General features: G+C 42.1%; 1 protein-coding gene across 1 annotated transcript in view; it reads left to right on the top strand.

Moving 5' to 3' along the window:
* Positions 1–19,514, top strand: part of plch2a (phospholipase C, eta 2a) — a 371,794-nt gene that overhangs the window by 232,027 nt on the left and 120,253 nt on the right. Inside the window, exons 2-3 of the mRNA XM_084333948.1 lie at positions 6,165–6,311; positions 13,149–13,413. Of these exons, the coding sequence (XP_084190074.1) occupies positions 6,165–6,311; positions 13,149–13,413 (412 nt within the window). The remainder of the gene's footprint in view (positions 1–6,164; positions 6,312–13,148; positions 13,414–19,514) is intronic.

Raw genomic sequence — 19,514 nt, forward strand, 5'->3', positions numbered from 1 at the left:
CGAGCAATCACTCAATAGGTTGTCTAAGAGCCACCCCCCCTTAGACAACCAATCAGACTGTTGATTACCAGCCTGTAAAATGTTTCATGCTGAATTGATTATTCCTGGTGAAATGACCCATCTCTCACATAATCACCAAATACATGTTGGTCTTCAGTAAGCACTCAATTTGACGAGGTTCTTCTGCATGATTGCTTTCATTAGCAGGAGGAGGGTAATGTGGAAAAGCTATTTTACAGATTTGTCAACATCTTATAATAATAATGCATTTTATTTAAAGGCACCTTTCTGAGCACCCAAGGTCACCGTACAGGGTTAAATACAATTACACACAGTAAAAACACAGTATTACTGAGTTACATAGGGGAGTAGTTATAATAAACTTAAAATTAAAGTAAATATTCCAGAATGAACAGATGTGTTTTGAGACGGGAAACAAAGGTGGCGAGGTTGTCTATTGCACGGATGTCTTGTGGTAGGGAATCCCAGAGGCGGGGGGCACAGCGGGAGAAGGCTCTGGATCCCATGGTAGTCAGACAGGAAGGGGGAGTGACAAGTTGGAAGGAAGAGGAGGATCTGAGTGACCGAGAGGGAGTGTAGGACTGGAGAAGTTCTGTGAGATAAGGAGGGGCTAGGTTATGGAGGGCCTTGAAAGGGAGTAGTAATACTTTGTTGTCAGTGCGTGACTTAACAGGCAGCCAGTGAAGTTGGTGGAGAACAGGAGTGATGTGGTTGGTGGAGGGAGTTTTAGTGATAATGCGGGTGGTTGAGGTTTGGACCAGTTGGAGTTTATAGAGGTACTTGTGTGGGAGACCAATGAGGAGGGAGTTACAGTAATCCAGGCGGGGTGTGACCAGGGCGTGAACAAGAGTAGCGGTGCTGGTAGGTGTAAGTGAGGGCGGTCTTAAAACGATTAGGTTACTAAGATATTCTTTAGTAAGCCGTGCTTGTGTGCTGTGTACTGTATCCACTATTATATATATATATCTATGTGCATGTGCAATCCATGCGTGTGCTCGTGTGCACGTGTGTGATCAATGCCCACACCATGGTGTGTGAATGTAGCCCGCGGCCGCTGTGGTGGGCATGGCATCGATCGTGCCGAGGCAGTGTGGCACACTCCGTCCGTCTGCCAGCCTGTTTCTGGGTTAGCACCAAGGCAACGGGCAGGTTGAAAGGTCACATCAATACAGTGCCACTGTGTTCCCACCGCTAGCATTGATACAGCTCTGCTCCAGTAGCTACTCCACTGGCTTCCACACATTATTAGGGCTGTGGGGGGTATACCCAGTATTCCACAATATATACAAATTGTAAATTGGATGCATGTCTTTTTTAAGTTAATTGTTCCTCACAGCAGTATTATAAAGATTGTGGGATAGATTAATTTATTGGAATTCAGATAAACCCTTGTGAATAAAATGGAACCTTGACAATTGTTTGACAAAAGACAATCAAATAAAATAGATCACTTATCGCACTGAAAAAAAAACTAATACCATCAAATAACATTATACCATCAACCATAAGCAAAATATGGTGATATTATTTCAAACTGAAGTTTGTCCTTGTGCAAAATATTTCCCTAAGCGGTAAATTTAAGAGCGTTGCATGAAGCCTCTTAGGTTGTCTCCACATGTGCACTTCAGTTACCAATTACCATGGTTACACCTCACTCGTCATCATCATCCTTTAACATTACTTGTTTAAGAAAAGATATGAATGTGGAAATGTGATGGCACTGATCTGCAAAATATCAATATGAATGAAAGTTGATTTAAATTGTGTGTGTGTATCGCATGTCTTCAGTTCTCGCAGCCTGAATTCGTCACATGATGTTTCACTGAATAGCCTGCATTGAGAAATGTATTCAAACTAGTAGTCGAAATGTACAACTGTATGATGTGTCCAATCTCTGCCTTAAGAATCGGAGCTGTGTTGGATTGAATTCCCACCCGCCCACCCGCCCACACACGCTAACACACACACACACACACACACACACACACACACACACACACACACACACACACACACACACACACACACACACACACACACACACACACACACACACACACACACACACACACACACACACACACACACACACACACACACACACACACACACACACACACACACACACACACACACACACACACACACACACACACACACACACACAGCGATATGTGTAGTCCATTATTCCACTCCCAACCTCATTAGCTTGAAGTGGTGCAAAGGGGGAACGTGGAGAGAAGCCTCCCAAAGTTTTGACATCAGGTCAGGTGTCGGCGCTCGCATCGCCCCATCGGGAAGCATCCCTCTGTTGTCAAACCCGCGAGCAGCTCTTGACGTGCTGGAACATGACCCGGCACTTGCGCAGAGGTTAGAATTTGGAGGAGGAGGAGGAGAAGGAGGAAGAGGAAGATACTCGCAGGGCAGAGTGTTGTACAAAACAAGAAGGGCCATGTTGGTAAAGCAGCTGGAAGCAGCGGGTGAAGTGACTGGTATTGTTAGCATGATGCCACGCTCTGAGCAGGCCACAGAGTGCTCTCTGCAGTCCTCCTGGGTAGTAGATTGACAGGAGCGGTTCAGGGGGGGCGGGGGTGCGACTGAACTACATTAACCAGCGCCCCAGGGGGGCGGGAATACAGTTCAGCATGTTGCCAATGAGTACGGCCCCTGCCGAATCAATTGCCAATTAGAGCAATCCATCAGCAGTGTTGTCTGTGTTACTTACTCCTACAGCAGGGTCGAGAGAGAGAGAGAGAGAGTGGTCCTCATCACTGGCTGTGTGGAGGACCAAGCCTAGTTTTAATGCCACAAATAGTGTTGCCTCATATCATGGTAGTATGACGGTACATTGTTCAGTTGTATGGTGGTACCGGCCATTGTATATCAACAATACTGATGGTAGTATCATGCTATTTCCATCATATTTAGGTTACTGCCATCATCGTAGTGACAAAAATAAATATGGAAATACCATGATATGTTTTGTGAAGATGAGATTTTTTTTCTAAGGATCGGCCACAAATACTGTCGATTTCCCTAAATTGACACTGATATAATAGCACCGTCTGGTATTCTGAAGGTTCCGGGTTTGATTCCGGCTCCTCCACGGCAGCATATCGAAGTGTCACAGACACTTAACTCCTCACTGCTCCCGACCAGCGGCTCCCCTGTGTGTGTGTTTTGCCAACAATCATCTGGGGGTTCCAATCTGCGGAGCTCATTCAAAATTTATTTATTTAATATTTATGTATTTATTTATTCATATACATACATATATGATATACACACACGCACACACACACCAAATACATTACAATATACAGTAAATATAAATGTGTAACCCTTGCCCTTGCCCACCGCCACCACCACAAGAACATTGGGGGAACACTTGATGATTGACACCTGGCTGTCAGGAATAGGGCCTCAAGGGGGCTACCTCCACCAGGAGAGCCTGTGGTCTGAATACTGATACCATTATCTCTCTGTGGAGGAGTGCTATGGAGTAAAAAAATATGTGATGTAAAAATAGAAAGAGTTTCTCAGATAAAACTTCTAGGGGTAGAAATTAACATGGAAACAACATGTTAACTATATTCAAGGGAAAATATCAGTAGCAATAGTCAGTAGCAATATTGTATAAATGTAAGGATATATTATTAAACTACAAAGCCTTGTACATCATTTACTGCTCACTTATACTTCCTTACATGTTATATATATCTTACTGTGTGGAAGTATGGGGGTCGACATTTAAAAATACTGTAAATCCAATAGTCTTACTGCAAAAGCGGGCCATTCAGAACCTTTTTAAGGCTGGTTACTATGATCACACAAATCCATTGTTTATAAAGTCTCATGTTATGAAATTTAATGATTTGGTTTATAATAAAATTATGCAAATAATGTACAGAGCTAAAGCAAAGTTACTCCCGGACAGGTGCAAAGGTTTTTTTCAATACATGAAAGAAAATATGATTTGAGAGATATTTGTAAATTTACTGTTCAAAAAGCTAAGAAAGGGATTAAAAGGATGTGTATTTATATTATTGGGGTTAACTTGTGGAACAATGCTGATATACAGTTAAGAATGAGTAATTCACTTTTGGTTTTTAAGAAAATGGTTTGTAAAGATATTTTTGAAAACTACAAAGGTGAATAATACTGTTTTTTTTTGCTATTTTCTTTTAGAATACTGTTTTGGAGTCTTAATTTTGTTAAGAATATAGGACAGGCATGTATAAGCATTATGCTTCAGTCTGTACCTTTTCAGTCACTGTAAAATCAAATATTGTTAATGTGATTGTGCATATTGTGTGAGATGATGACTGATACTACTATCCAGATGACACTGATGTGATGCCAATGACACCACATAGTAACGCCAATGACTAGGGATGGGAATTGATACGATTTTATCGATACAATTCCATTATCGATTCCCTTTTATCGATTCCTGATCAATTTATAATTAAAATAAATAAATTGGAAATGCAACAGAACTAAGCTGGTTAGAATAACAACATGCAACTTGACATTTCTGATTATCATTTATTGTTGAGCCCCCACCAAAATGGTCACAATTTCAAGCCCTTACAAATTTAGTGACTGCTCGGTGACACTCGTTCACATTTTCCTGAGTCAGTTTACCCCGCTGTGCTAGCGTGAAAGGATTTTCCTGAGGTGCGCGAGAACCACTAGCTGCAGCCTCAGTCTATTGTGATCATCTAAAATGGATGAAATGGGAGAATATTTATACAGTGAAAGCATTAGTTTTCATTTAGGTTTTCCTAGTCAAGGAATCAAATAATCTGCTATGGCTGCATGCGTGGCGCTAACGTTATTGTTTTAAAATGCGCAACTGTCGGAAAAACATGGCATCGATAAGGGGAATCGATAGTCACGGAGGCATGCGATTCCAAGAATCGGACAATTAGGAACCGGTTCCGGTTCTCGATTCCCATCTCTATCAATGACACCACATAGTAACGCCAATGACACCACATAGTAATGCCAATGACACCACATAGTAACGCCAATGACACCACTTAGTAACGGCAATGACACCACATAGTAATGCCAATGACGCCACATAGTAACGGCAATGACACCACTTAGTAACGGCAATGACACCACATAGTAACGCCAATGACACCACATAGTAACGGCAATGATACCACATAGTAACGCCAATGACACCACATAGTAACGGCAATGACACCACATAGTAACGCCAATGACACCACATAGTAACGCCAATGACACCACTTAGTAACAGCAATGACACCACATAGTAACAGCAATGACACCACATAGTAACGCCAATGACGCCACATAGTAACGCCAATGACACCACATAGTAACGCCAATGACACCACATAGTAACGGCAATGACACCACATGGTAACGTCAATGACACCACATAGTAACGGCTATGACGCCACATAGTAACGCCAATGACACCACATAGTAACGCCAATGACACCACATAGTAACGCCAATGACACAACATAGTAACGGCAATGACACCACATGGTAACGTCAATGACACCCCATAGTAACGCCAATGACACCCCATAGTAACGCCAATGACAACACATTTTCAGAGGCTGTGTCTGTTATGGGGGTCGGCGGCACCACTGTTCTGGTTCCTCTTATTAAAAGTCTGCTTCATGGGAGTAGCCTGTAAATCCCCCCCCCCCCCCCCTTGAAATCCCTTGGAAGGATTTAGAAAAAAGGTTGGACTCTCCCACGTCTGAACAATAGGTCCCATGTTTTATTGATGTGTTGTTTATGCTGTCTCCCAATTTCGACGACGGCGTGTGTGAAGCAGTCTTGTTGAGTAGTCCCTCTGCCTTCCTCCCACTCTCCTGTCTCTCTCCCACGAGATGAGTGAGGCTGTGACAGCCATTCCCAGTATATTTGGTGTGTGTGTGTATGTATATGAATGGTAAATAGATGTTTTTTGCATGAGCTCCACAGAATGCAACCCCCAGATGGTTGTTGACAAACATTCACCCCCGAATACAAACACGGATGGTGCACACATACTCGCACACAAGCCTCTCGAGCAAGGACACGGCCCGACGGTTTCTCTTGTGACAACCTTCCAATCTTCTCTCTTGTCTTTTGTTTTTTTCTTCCAGTGGAGAAATGCATGAGCTCCATGCAGACGGGGACGCAGATGGTCAAGCTCCGTGGCGGCTCCAAGGGCCTCGTGCGCTACTTCTTCCTAGACGAGCACAAGTCCTGCATCCGCTGGAGGCCCTCGCGCAAGAACGAGAAGGCCAAGAGTGAGTCGATTTGAGGGTTTTTGTATATATTATTATTTTATTATTATAATTTTTCTTAAAAAAAACTAACAAACATTTTAAGGTAACCAACCAGAGAGTAACCAGAGTTTTCTTGTAAACAGCTAAATGTTTGTTTAAATTCACATTTCCACCTGAATAGGCAGTTCTTTAAGTTTCACTTTCGGTTTTGGGGCGAAGTTGTATTTAGTTTTCCAGTATAAATTACAATGCGATATGACCAATTTATTTTTCTTTATATATTTGTCTTGTAATACATTTGTCAGGGTGCTATTTCATTCAAAATGGTCAATCTTTTTCACATTTTGAATACTACTGCAGAGAGAAAATGTTTAATTAACATAAAAATATACAGAATGTATTATGAGTTTTTCTTTTTTACAGTATTATAATAATGTATACACTGGTGTAGTGGACGACGGTATAGAACAAATCCATACCTTTGGTATACCTTCATAGTGGTTATGCCTCCCAGCACTACTTCATTGTAAATTATGTGGTATAATGTGCGGCTGCTGCTGTGTAGAGAGTATACAGTAATGCAAAAACCACTGAAGTAGCATTTATTTAGCTGAGAACGACGCCACAAATCAACATGCATCGCATTTATTGGAGCATTAGGGTGAATGTATTACTCATTGGAAACGGTAACGCAGCATGGATATCTCTGCTTCTCCAAGTCTGGATTTCAGGATCCACTGCGTCAAAATGGTGTCATTAGGTCCTAGTAGGGCTGGGTGATTAATTTATTTTGATGATGATGATGATGATGAATAGTTAATTTTCGGTCTTTGTTTACAGATAAATCAAAAACACACATGTGTGGACTTTCAAAAGGAAAAAAAGAAAAAATCACAAATGTACATATTCAAAGTAAGCTCACACACAAAATCCAAACTCAATGACCGAAAAAAGGAATAGGCTGAAGCACATGCTTTTTGCCTATCCTTTACAATTTTCAATTTCAATTATTCCCACGATCATGAAAACAAGATCATCGAGATATAACGATTATTGTGCCACATGCCGTGTTGCTCTGATTTTGGCTCGTATTGTTTTTTTTTTTTTATCCACTTTTTCTCCCATTTTCTATATTTTCTCCCATCCCAATTTCGTATCATCCAATTCAACCCTCTCCTGTCACGAACGCTGTTTCTTGCCTCCCACAAGCCGGCTGCAATGTGGACTAAGTCATACATAGCACAAGTCCCCTCCGGTACTTGAGGTAACAGCAGTCGCATCTTTTCACCTGCGCAGCTCGATCTCTCAGTGGCGAGGAGTAACGCGTGGGAGGCTCACGCTGCCCCCGACACTTCCTGATTCTACTGCGCAGGCGCACCAACCGACCTGTAGGAGTCGCTGTCCACAACGCCCGATCCCCACCCATCAGTTTCCCACCCCCTAATACGGCCAATGTGTATTAGTACGGACGGCCAGCTAAACTGAAAGCAATGTGGAGCGCTGGGCTCGAACAGGCAAGCCCAGCGTCTCCGTCATTCGTGGCGAGCGCCTTGCCCACTACGCCACGTAGCCGCCCATTTTGGCTCGTATTGTTAATGCAGTGCACACTTCCTTCACAGTGGTGCACTACACCCATCCCGCCCCCCAAAGCCCAAACAGTAGTCTCAGCTCGTGTTGAGAGGGAGGAGGAAGATACGGCGTATTTCTCATATTTCGTATTTCAGTAATTATAAAACGTCTTTGGTAACTTGTAGAAGATGACAGAAAGGCAGCTCTTGGTTGAGAAGAAAGGTCAAATTAATTTCAGTCGTCATCATATGATGTTCCCAAATCAACGTGTTTGAGGTTAATAATCATGATTACAATATCAATCAAAATAATCATGATTATGATTTTTGCCATCTTCAAAAGTATAACCTGAGGATTGCAGCCCGATACATATTTGGCTGCTGATACAATATGTAAATATATTACTTATGGCTATAACATAACGTACATTATGTATATTTTTCCTATGGCAGGATTGTCTGGTTGTTAAGAGAGACCATCTCAGGTTCCCTCCTGGCCTGCAGTGTAGTATTTCCTCAGTGGGATTTGTCAAATTCCTAATTACATGTTGGGTATCATCAGAGGATCGACTGCTCCAAATCCAATGCACGTAAATCTTCACCCTCTGAGTGCATTATTTTAAAACAAGATCAATGAGTTAATCGTTTTGGCTACCAGCCTCTGACCCCCATTAATTGATTGATTGATTGAAAACTTTATTAACAGATTGCAGAATGGGTACAATACAGTACAGCTCAATACACACAATTGTTAAGGGGATGCAGACCAGAGAAAGACTTTCGTCTTGTTTACATCGGGGTCCCCCATTTTCAATTAATCAGGGTTGATGAACCATCCAATTGATGCTATTCATCTTTTAATGCTGATAACTCCACGGTAAATTAACTGCATTTATATAGCTATATTTAAGTACAACTCATGCCTCATGTTCTCTCACACACCCACACCCACGCACACACACACACAGAGAATGGAGGTAACCATGCAAGGCACCATAATGGTCGTTGGGAGCAGTTAGGGGTTTAGTGACACGTTGACGGGAGGAGCAGGGATCAAACTGGGAACCAGATTACCAGGCGAACACTCCTTCAAATCCTCCATCAGAGGCATCCCTTGCCCTCCCTCTTGTCCCCCATCTTGTCCCCCTCTTGTCCCCCACATCGTCCTCCATTGTATCCTCTATCTTGTCCCCATCTTTCTCCATCTTGTCCTCCATCTTGTTCTCCATCTTGTCCTCCATCTTGTTCTCCATCTTGCCCCCATCTCATCTTCCACCTTGTCCTCCATATTGCCCCATCTCGTCCTCCATCTTGTCCTCATCTCATCCTCCATCTTGTCCTCATCTCATCCTCCATCTTGCCCCATCTCATCCTCCCACTACAAAACTTGAAGTCCTTAAATGTCTTTTTATTGTGTGTCTGATTAACATACTTAGTTTTCATAATTTAAGGGGCATATTCAGTAGTTTTACCCCTTAAAAAACACTTAAATTGCGCATAAGTAAGGTGTTTTTTAAGGGGTATTCAGGGGTAAATTCAGTAGTTTTACCCCTTAAAAACCCCGTTTTCTGTGCATCTTTCCCATTAAAAACCCCTTAATAAAATAAGGTGTTTTTTAAGGGGTAAAACTACTGAATATACCCCTTACTTATTAATATTACGAATTAAGGCTGACTGGACACCTTAAAATGTACTTACTTTAATAATAATATAAATAATAAGTAAGGGGCATATTCAGTAGTTGTACCCCTTAAAAAACACTTAAATTGCGCATAAGTAAGGTGTTTTTTCAGGGGTAAATTCAGTAGTTTTACCCCTTAAAACCACGTTTTCTGTGCACCTTTCCCATTAAAAACCCCTTAATAAAATAAGGGTTTTTTAAGGGGTAAATAAGGGGGGGGGGTTTAAGGTGTAAATTAAGCGATTTTTAAGGTGTACATTAAGGGGTCTTTAAGGTGTAAATTAAGGGGTTTGGTTTGGTAGTGTCCATCTCACCCTCCATCTTGTCCTCCATCTCACCCCCCATTAATTCCAATGTACAGTGTCTGTAACAAGAAAGTAATGTACAGTAGTGTCTGTTGTATTGGTTCTAACTAGCGGGGAAATGGAACCCCTTAAATGGCTGTGCGTCTCACAGGGGCTTAGGGGCGTAGCGTTTCCTTTTTGTTCCCTCGCCGTAGGCCCGGACTCCAAGCCGCCACAGAGCCCAATGAGCTTCTTAAGTTGCTTAAATTATTCATCAACTTTAATCTTCTGGACCAGGATCGCTTGACAATGCAGACAAACGCCTGCAACATACTGAAACGTACACACACACACACACACACACACACACACACACACACACACACACACACACACACACACACACACACACACACACACACACACACACACACATACACACATATGAACACGTATACATGCAAATTATGGAAATATAATTTTCATGGTGCTATTTCATTCAAAACGGTCTATTGTAGTTGGAGTGAGTGAGTAGTTGTTGTATTGAGTGAGTGTACAGTAGTTGTTGCTGTGAGTAGTTATTATAGTGAGTGTAGTTGTTGTTGTGAGTGTAGTTGTTGTTGTAGTGAGTGTAGTGGTTGTAGTGAGTGGGTGTTGTTGTTGTAGTGGTTGTAGTGAGTGGGTGTTGTTGTTGTAGTTGTTGTAGTGAATGTAGTTGTTGTTGTAGTGAATGTAGTTGTTGTTGTAGTGAGTGTAGTTGTTGTAGTGAGTGTAGTTGTTGTTGTAGTGAGTGTAGTGGTTGTAGTGAGTGTAGTTGTTGTTGTAGTGAGTGTAGTGGTTGTAGTGAGTGAGTGTTGTTCTTGTGAGTATAGCGGTTATAGTGAGAGTGTAGTTGTTGTAGTAGTGAGTGTAGTTGTAGTAGTGGTTGTAGTGAGTGTAGTGGTTGTAGTAGTGGTTGTAGTGAGTGTAGTTGTAGTAGTGGTTGTAGTGAGTGTAGTGGTTGTAGTAGTGGTTGTAGTGAGTGTAGTTGTAGTAGTGGTTGTAGTGAGTGTAGTGGTTGTAGTGAGTGTAGTGGTTGTAGTGAGTGTAGTGGTTGTAGTGAGTGAGTGTAGTTGTTGTAGTGGTTGTAGTGAGTGAGTGTAGTTGTTGTAGTGAGTGTAGTGGTTGTAGTGAGTGTAGTTGTAGTAGTGAGTGTAGTTGTAGTGGTTGTAGTGAGTGAGTGTAGTGGTTGTAGTGAGTGAGTGTAGTTGTTGTAGTGAGTGTAGTGGTTGTAGTGAGTGAAGTTGTTGTAGTGAGTGTAGTTGTAGTGAGTGAGTCTAGTGGTTGTAGTGAGTGTGGTTGTAGTGAGTGTAGTTGTTGTAGTGAGTGTAGTTGTTGTAGTGAGTGTAGTTGTAGTGAGTGAGTGTAGTGGTTGTAGTGAGTGAAGTTGTTGTAGTGAGTGTAGTTGTAGTGAGTGAGTGTAGTTGTTGTAGTGAGTGTAGTTGTTGTAGTGAGTGAGTGTAGTTGTTGTAGTGAGTGAGTGTAGTTGTTGTAGTGGGTGTAGTGGTTGTAGTGGGTGTAGTGGTTGTAGTGAGTGAGTGTAGTGGTTGTAGTGAGTGTAGTTGTTGTAGTGAGGTAGTTGTTGTAGTGAGTGTAGTGGTTGTAGTGAGTGTAGTTGTAGTGAGTGAGTGTAGTTGTTGTAGTGAGTGTAGTTGTTGTAGTGAGTGAAGTGGTTGTAGTGAGTGTAGTGAGTGAGTGTAGTGGTTGTAGTGAGTGAGTGTAGTTGTAGTGAGTGAGTGTAGTTGTTGTAGTGGGTGTAGTGGTTGTAGTGAGTGAAGTGGTTGTAGTGAGTGTAGTGAGTGAGTGTAGTGGTTGTAGTAGTGAGTGTAGTTGTAGTGAGTGAGTAGTTTTTGTAGTGGTTGTAGTGAGTGAGTGTGGTGGTTGTTGTAGTGAGTGAGTGTAGTTGTTGTTGTAGTGATTATAGTGATTATTCCTCTCCACTTCATACTAATTCCCATGCAAGTGGACGTTTATTTACTGTATCCTCATGAACATGATTGATTGATTGAATTTATTTGACAATCAAAATTACATACAATATCGGTACACACATGTACAGCCATCACATATAATCTAAAATCGTTGAGGATTAAAACACAATAAAACCTTACAGTTTATTTCCATTGTGGTCCCATGCACAAATAAGACATACAAACATGATGCACTAATTGAAAATAAATGATTGCAGCATTGTTTGTTTGGAGGAATTAAAACATTAGACAATTAAAACATTACACAACTAAAACATTACACAATTAAAACATTAAGCAATTAAAACATTAAGCAATTAAAACATTAGACAACCATTTCCATATTTAATATTTTTTTTTTTTTATCATTTATCAGACTGAATGACTAAAGTAAGACATCAGTTGGACTGGAGTGACACATTTCAGTAATGTACACTGGCTTCATTTGCCACCTTCACATGGTTAGAAATGACGTCGGTCCCACTCCCTGTGCTTTCTCCCACACATTCTCATGCACCTTGGTTGCACCAGAAACTGGGCTCCGTCCCGTCTTGCCTGTTCCCTTGAATAACCAAAGCCGAATGCAAATTAATGACTGCAAGCACTTCTCATCCCCATAAAATGCCATTTACCGTCTCCATAAATGTTTCGTCTCAATAAAAGGGAGCTCTCAAAGGGGCGTGCGCGCTTCCTCCAGTATTTATTTCATCACGTCCTTCGAATCCGTATGGCCCGAGCTCACGATTAAGACTTCCTTAAGTACAAGCTTCCCCTACGACCTCCGTAACGATTAAGCCCTTGGTCTCTTCCGACAGTGGAAATGATTTTCAAATGCAGCATAAGAACTCAGTGAAGTGTCAAGAGGGTAAGTGTTATATTAACGAGATCGTTGATCCGTCGACTGACTTTTTCTTTTCAAAACAATCCATTTTCTGTTCCCTACATCTGGGTCTTCTGTTCTCGGTCTCTCTTGTTGTCTGGTGAACTGTGATTGCTTTCTGGAAAAGGTTCCTACACATGTTAGATGCACTGAATGGAACACAATCACAAGGCTCTGGTCGGAAATAAGTGTTGTATATAATTCCCCCCCCCCCCCCCCCCCCTCCCCTCCCTCGCTCCCTCCCCTCCCTCACATCTCCTCTCATGTGCCCTGTCCAATTTCCTGTCCCCTGCTTCCTCTCATCATCGTCTTCCTCTTTATCCATCATCCGTTCTCTCTCGTTCACCTCCCCTTCTGTCCTCTTACCTCTGCACCTCTTGCATCTGTCCTCCTCTTCCTCCCGCCCGTCCTCTGCCCCCTCTTTTCATTCCTCCAGTCTCCATCGACTCCATCCGGGAGGTGTGCGAGGGCAAGCAGTCTGAGATCTTCCAGCGCTACTCGGACGGCTGCTTCGACCCCAACTGCTGCTTCAGCCTGTACTACGGCGAGCACATGGAGTCACTGGACCTGGTGTCCAGCAGCGGTGAGGAGGCGCGCACCTGGATCACCGGCCTCAAGTACCTGATGGCCGGCATCAGCGACGAGGACAGCCTGGCCAAGAGGCAGCGCACGCGAGACCAATATCCTTCACCTTGGGACACGTGGTGTTGAGGGGCAGGGGCTGGTTGATTTCATGGAGATGAAAAGGGTTTGTGCAGGGGGTGAGGTGTAACACACACACACACACACACACATACACACACACACACACACACACACACACACACACATACACACACACACACACACACACACACACACACACACACACACACACACACACACACACACACACACACACACACACACACACACACCTTTATCATTATGCAGATAGTCTTCTATTACAGAGCTTCCCAAAGTTTTCAGGCCGCGACCCCCGAAATAACGGTGTCAGAGAGCGGCGACCCCCACTAGTATAGGAGGTGGTTGAAATGTTCACACGCACTAATAAGCATTGGAGGCTTTTAACATGCACAATAACTACACAAAATAAGTTAAATAACACAATAATCAAACAACCATAAAATTAATACATCCAATCTAATCCAATCCAACTTTATTTATAAAGCGCTTTAACAGCCACAGGGGCACAAAGTGCTGTACAGAGGGAGTATATTAAAAACTATAAGCAGCACTAAAAATAGATAAAAAAAAAAAAAAAAAACAAGAGTACCAAAAAAGAGAAGAAAAATAGAAGGTAAACACATAGCAATACAAATTTAAATAGATCAGAGTACTTAAAAAATATTTAAAAGCAAAGGACACAGTAACAAAACGATACAACAACAACACAGTAAGACAATAAGATCATAAAATCAACAAGCTACATGGTGTCGAAAGCCAGAGAGAAAAGGTGGGTCTTAAGGAGGCCTTTGAAACGGGGCAGTGGTGAGGCCTGCCTAATCTGCAGTGGCAGCTCGTTCCACATTTTGGGGGCGACAACGGAGAAGGCACGGTCCCCCCTGAGCTTACGCCTAGTTGTAGGCACTATTAGGAGCAGCTGGTCAGCTGACCTGAGAGAGCGAGAAGGTGTATAGACCTGCAACAGCTCAGAGAGGTAGGGTGGGGCAAGGTCATGAAGAGCTTCAAAAGCAAATAAAATTATTTTAAAATTAATCCTAAAGTGCACAGGGAGCCAGTGGAGTGAGGATAAAATCGGTGAGATGTGGTCATATTTACGAGTGTCAGTTAAAAGACATGCAGCGGCGTTCTGCACCATTTGAAGGCGAGCCACTGAGGATCCACTCACCCCTATATAAAGTGCATTGCAGTAATCCAGCCTAGTCGTCACAAATGCATGGATTACTGCTTCAAAATGCTGCGCCTGTAGGATGGGCTTAATTTTGGCCAGCTGCCTCAACTGGAAAAAGCTCTATTTGACCACGGCCTTGATCTGGCTGTCAAATTTAAGGTCTGGGTCGATTTTTACACCTAAGTTCTTTACTATTGGTTTGACATGTTGTGCCAGCCAACCCAGATCTAGCAGTGAGGTCACAGAGGGGCCATCAAAAACCATGACCTCCGTCTTTTTGTCATTAAAATAAAAAAAATTCAATGCCATCCAGAATTTAATGTCATCGAGACATTTGGTCAGCGGCTCTATGGAAGCGTGTTTAATTTAGAAGGCTAATGTTCAACTCCCCTAATGAGATGGATGGGCACTATGCTTGGAAGTCCAGTCTGGGTTTAATTTTGGAGACAGCGACTCGGAGATCATCCTCCACATTCAGATGTGATCTGTACTTATTTTTTATATAAGTCAGTGCAGAGAATGTTTTTTCTCATAGGTAGGTAGATCCAAATGGCGGATAGCTGTGCATATTCCCCCTCAACTGATATCCAGAACTCAGCCAGCGGCTTAGACTGAAACACTGGGGCGAATTCACAAAGAATGGATTGTGCAGTGCTAATTGCACCCTTAACTGAACGAGTTTAGCATGCGGTATCTGCTCTGTCTTTGCAAGCCATTCATGCTCCTGATTTGCTCCAGCACAGTTTGCACCTGACAGCGCTGTTTGCAGATATCAGGAAAGGGGAAAAATAAACCCTAAATGAGGCATAGACATAACATTATTTTTCACCATTAGTATTCCGTTTATTTCATATTGTATTTAGTTTACTTCGTAATGTATAGAGCTTGCCTAATTTGTATTTTCATAGCACATTGCATCCTTTGTTTTTGTCACTATCTTTCGTCATTGCATCTGTCTGTCATGTCCTATAATTCCTATTAAACTTTTTACTTATAATTGTACTATATTATATTGTGCTATATTTAATTTACTTTATATCCCATTTAATTGTATTCTACCTCTTTATTTACAGTTGTCCAGCCCTGGCCTATATTTGATTTCATAGTTATATTATATTGTTCATATTTCATTTTATTTTACTCCACCTCTTTATTGTATTATCTGTCTGTTAATGTCTGGTCGTTTATCGGTGCGACATTAGCGGACAAAGCTAATTCCTTGTATGTGAAAACTACTTGGTAATAAAGACCTTTCTGATTCTGATAAATGTCTCCATCACCGCAAGTCCGCCCCTCAATTAATATCGCAGCGGGGGAGGCATAATCCCACGGGACAATGCATTGGGAACTTGTTTCGAACGCGGAGACCTACCCCCGTGAATATTATTGTGCGGATTGGAATACGGGCGTGCGTGAGTGGGAGCTTGCGCAAAATCACCCATATCTTCCCACGCACTTTGCTCTTGTCTGCCGGCTCACACCAGAATACAACCTCCTCTGTGAATAGCAAACTGTGTTTCAGAGCAAGTTGTGCCGGTTTAGCATCATAAAAAGCTGCGCAATCCCTTTGTGAATTCGCCCCACTGTCTTTAAGGTTTGGTCGCTTGATTTCCTCTGGGAAATACTTTTTAAACCATTCATCAAGCTCTGGAAACATACATCCGGCCCATTTCTTCTCCAGCGCTCGAGTTTCCTCGTGAGCGCTTGTATTTTATCATTGAGCGACAGGATGGTTGTGTTTTCACCTTGTAGTGACAGATTAAGTCCATACATTTTAGCAAATATGCAAGACAAATATGCTAGCCTTGTTATCCAGTCGGGATCGGAGAGGTGGGCAGCGAGCTGGGACGCATTCTCCATCAGAAACAAGCACGCCTCATCCCGCAGCTCAAACAGGTGTCGTGCGCGCCGTAGCTATGACGTGCATTATGTAGGAAATCCATAGGCTGAATATGATTTATTATCAGCATTTTAGGTCTATTATTTTACATTTCAAAAGCATTTCTTTTACCAGTTTAATGTATTTGAATTGTTTTTAATTATAGGCCTATTTCACACATTCTATGAAATCAATACATTCTGTAAATCATCTTGAAATCACCCTGTGGCTGCTGTTCTATTACATACCAGTCTCACATGTAGTTGTACCACAGACTAACAGGGAAGCTACATGTCTGTGGTCTACGTACAGTGAATGCCGTTAGAGAACGATTCCATTACAATCAATGAAAGCATCTACACCCGTCATGAAGGCAGCTATCCCCGTCATGAAGGCAGCTACACCAGTCATGAAGGCAGCTACACCAGTCATGAAGGCAGCTACGCCAATCATGAAGGCAGCTACGCCAGTCATGAAGGCAGCTACACCAGTCATGAACGCAGCTACGCCAGTCATGAAAGCAGCTACACCAGTCATGAAAGCAGCTACAGTCATGAAAGCAGCTACACCAGTCATGAAAGCAGCTACACCAGTCATGAAAGCAGCTACACCAGTCATGAAGGCAGCTATCCCCGTCATGAAGGCAGCTACACCAGTCATGAAGGCAGCTACACCAGTCATGAAGGCAGCTACGCCAGTCATGAAGGCAGCTACGCCAGTCATGAACGCAGCTACGCCAGTCATGAAAGCAGCTACACCAGTCATGAAAGCAGCTACAGTCATGAAAGCAGCTACACCAGTCATGAAAGCAGCTACACCAGTCATGAAAGCAGCTACACCAGTCAAAAAGCAGCGCTTCCTGCAGCTCATCTTTATTTTTGGTTTAAATGTCTTCCTTTTTATGTCTGGCTGAATATACTCCAGCTTCATTCAGAGTCTGGGGCAATGCAAGGCAGCACATACTTTTCACATCATTTGGAGTTGAGCCTCTGTACCCACAATTAAAACCATACACCCTTGAACAACCAAGCAGTGTTAATTTTGTCAACAAAAATGATGACTAAATATGGTCGTCAACGAAGCTTTTCCCCCTGACTAGATCTAGACTAAAACAAAAAAGTCAAAATCAAGACTAAAACTGACTAAGACTAAAATACTCAGACCTGTAGTTGACTAAAACTGACTAAGACAAAATTGAAAAATAAATGAAGGTGACTAAATATGATAAACGAAAAAGGAGCATTTGACACATGACTAAGACTAAAACTATTGGTTTGATTATGTCTTATGGTGTATATATGTGGAGCACTTCTATGCTCTATATGTATAAGGTATATATATTCTGTTTGTACAACCAGGGGTCATGTCTGCTTCACATGGGCTGTGGAAACGTTCGGTTCACTTTACTGTTTTTGTTATTTTAAGACTGGTGAGGGTCTTTAACTGTTTACATCTTTAACTCATTATGTTATCGGGGGAGTGGGGAGAATTAATCATGATCCCAATAGAAATTAATGTGAATTTGACTGACTGTAGCGGTACATATAATTGCATTACAAGAGAATAAAATGCCTTTTTTTTTCATTAACGAAAACGAGACAAAAATGTCATCCGTTTTCTGCGACTAAATCTAGACTAAAACGAAAAAGACAAAATCGAGACTAAAACTGACTAAGACTAAAATGCTCAGACCTGTAGTTGACTAAAACTGACTAAACGAAAAATAAATGAAGGTGACTAAATATGATAAACGAAAAAGGAGCATTTGACACATGACTAAGACTTAGGGCTGACCTTCGAAGCTTTTTTTGGCAATCGAAGCTTCAGGGCCGAGCTTCGATTTTAATTCGAAGCTTCGAGAGAATTTTTATTTTTTTTATAATATATATATATATATTTTTTTTTATCTTATGTTGTGGGACTTGTACAGCACTTTGGTAAACGTTGTTGTTTTTAAATGTGCTCTATAAATAAAGTGGATTGGATTGATTAATTAATTAAGTAGCCCCTTTTGTGACTGTGACGCAGCCAACAAGGTTTCACTCGGCTGCGCTGCCTGGGTGCAGTGGGGCTGCTCTCGCAGCCAACGACATGACATTACATAATTATGTTGCAACCTTCGTCTATCAAGCAAACAATTATATTTAATTTATAATTTATAATTATATCAGACAATGCACCTACAAAAGCAGATGATTACAATTAAATTAGCCAACTTGGTAACACATTAGTCATAGCAGCATAGGCATAGCCTTATTAATGTTTTGTGTGGCGTCACCGTCGTGTACAACGATACTTACGTTTTTTAGGTGATTTGACAAAGTTGTTGTAGAGTTGTGATATGCCACATATCTGGCACTCGGCTTTTTGGGCATTGTCTTTGCATATTTTAAAGTGTAACCACACTTCTTCGTCGACATGTCTGCTGCACATGTCCTTGTTGTTTTCAACACAGATAATCTCCACGTGCTTGTTGTAGAGAGGTGGAGTCGAGGCCCCGCTTACTTTCGTTTCATTGGAATGGAGGCGGGAAGGCGGCGCTTACTTTTGTTTCATTGGAATGGAGGCGCAAGATTTTTTTTTTATGTTCGAAGCTCTTGCCATCGAACAAAGCTTCGAAGTATTTAAGACAGCCCTACTAAGACTAAAATTAAAATAGCTGCCAAAATTAACACTGCAACCAAGCTTTCAAAATGCATACAAATCCACAAGGCTAACAGACGTTTATAGTACATACTGACTCAAACGGTACAAGGTCTTCCACACAGCTTGTTGACCGCAATCATACTCCTCAAGTCTCTCCCCTCTCACACACACACACACACACACACACACACACATAGGCAGTCACACACAGGCAGTCACATACCGGTACCTCCATGGCTGACGACCGATGAAAGGAGGACAAGTGAAGGCTGTGAATTAGATTGTATCTGCTGCCGGCACACACACACACACACTCACAAACAAACAAAAGATGCTCTCGTGCTCTAAAATTAGATTCCCCTCTACCGCGGCTTGCAAGCTGCGCTAAAAGATCAAAAGGTCTCTGGAGTGGTTTCTAAAGG

This window comes from Notolepis coatsorum, assembly GCF_963971535.1.
Source record: "Notolepis coatsorum genome assembly, chromosome: 17".
Classification (NCBI taxonomy): domain Eukaryota; kingdom Metazoa; phylum Chordata; class Actinopteri; order Aulopiformes; family Paralepididae; genus Notolepis; species Notolepis coatsorum.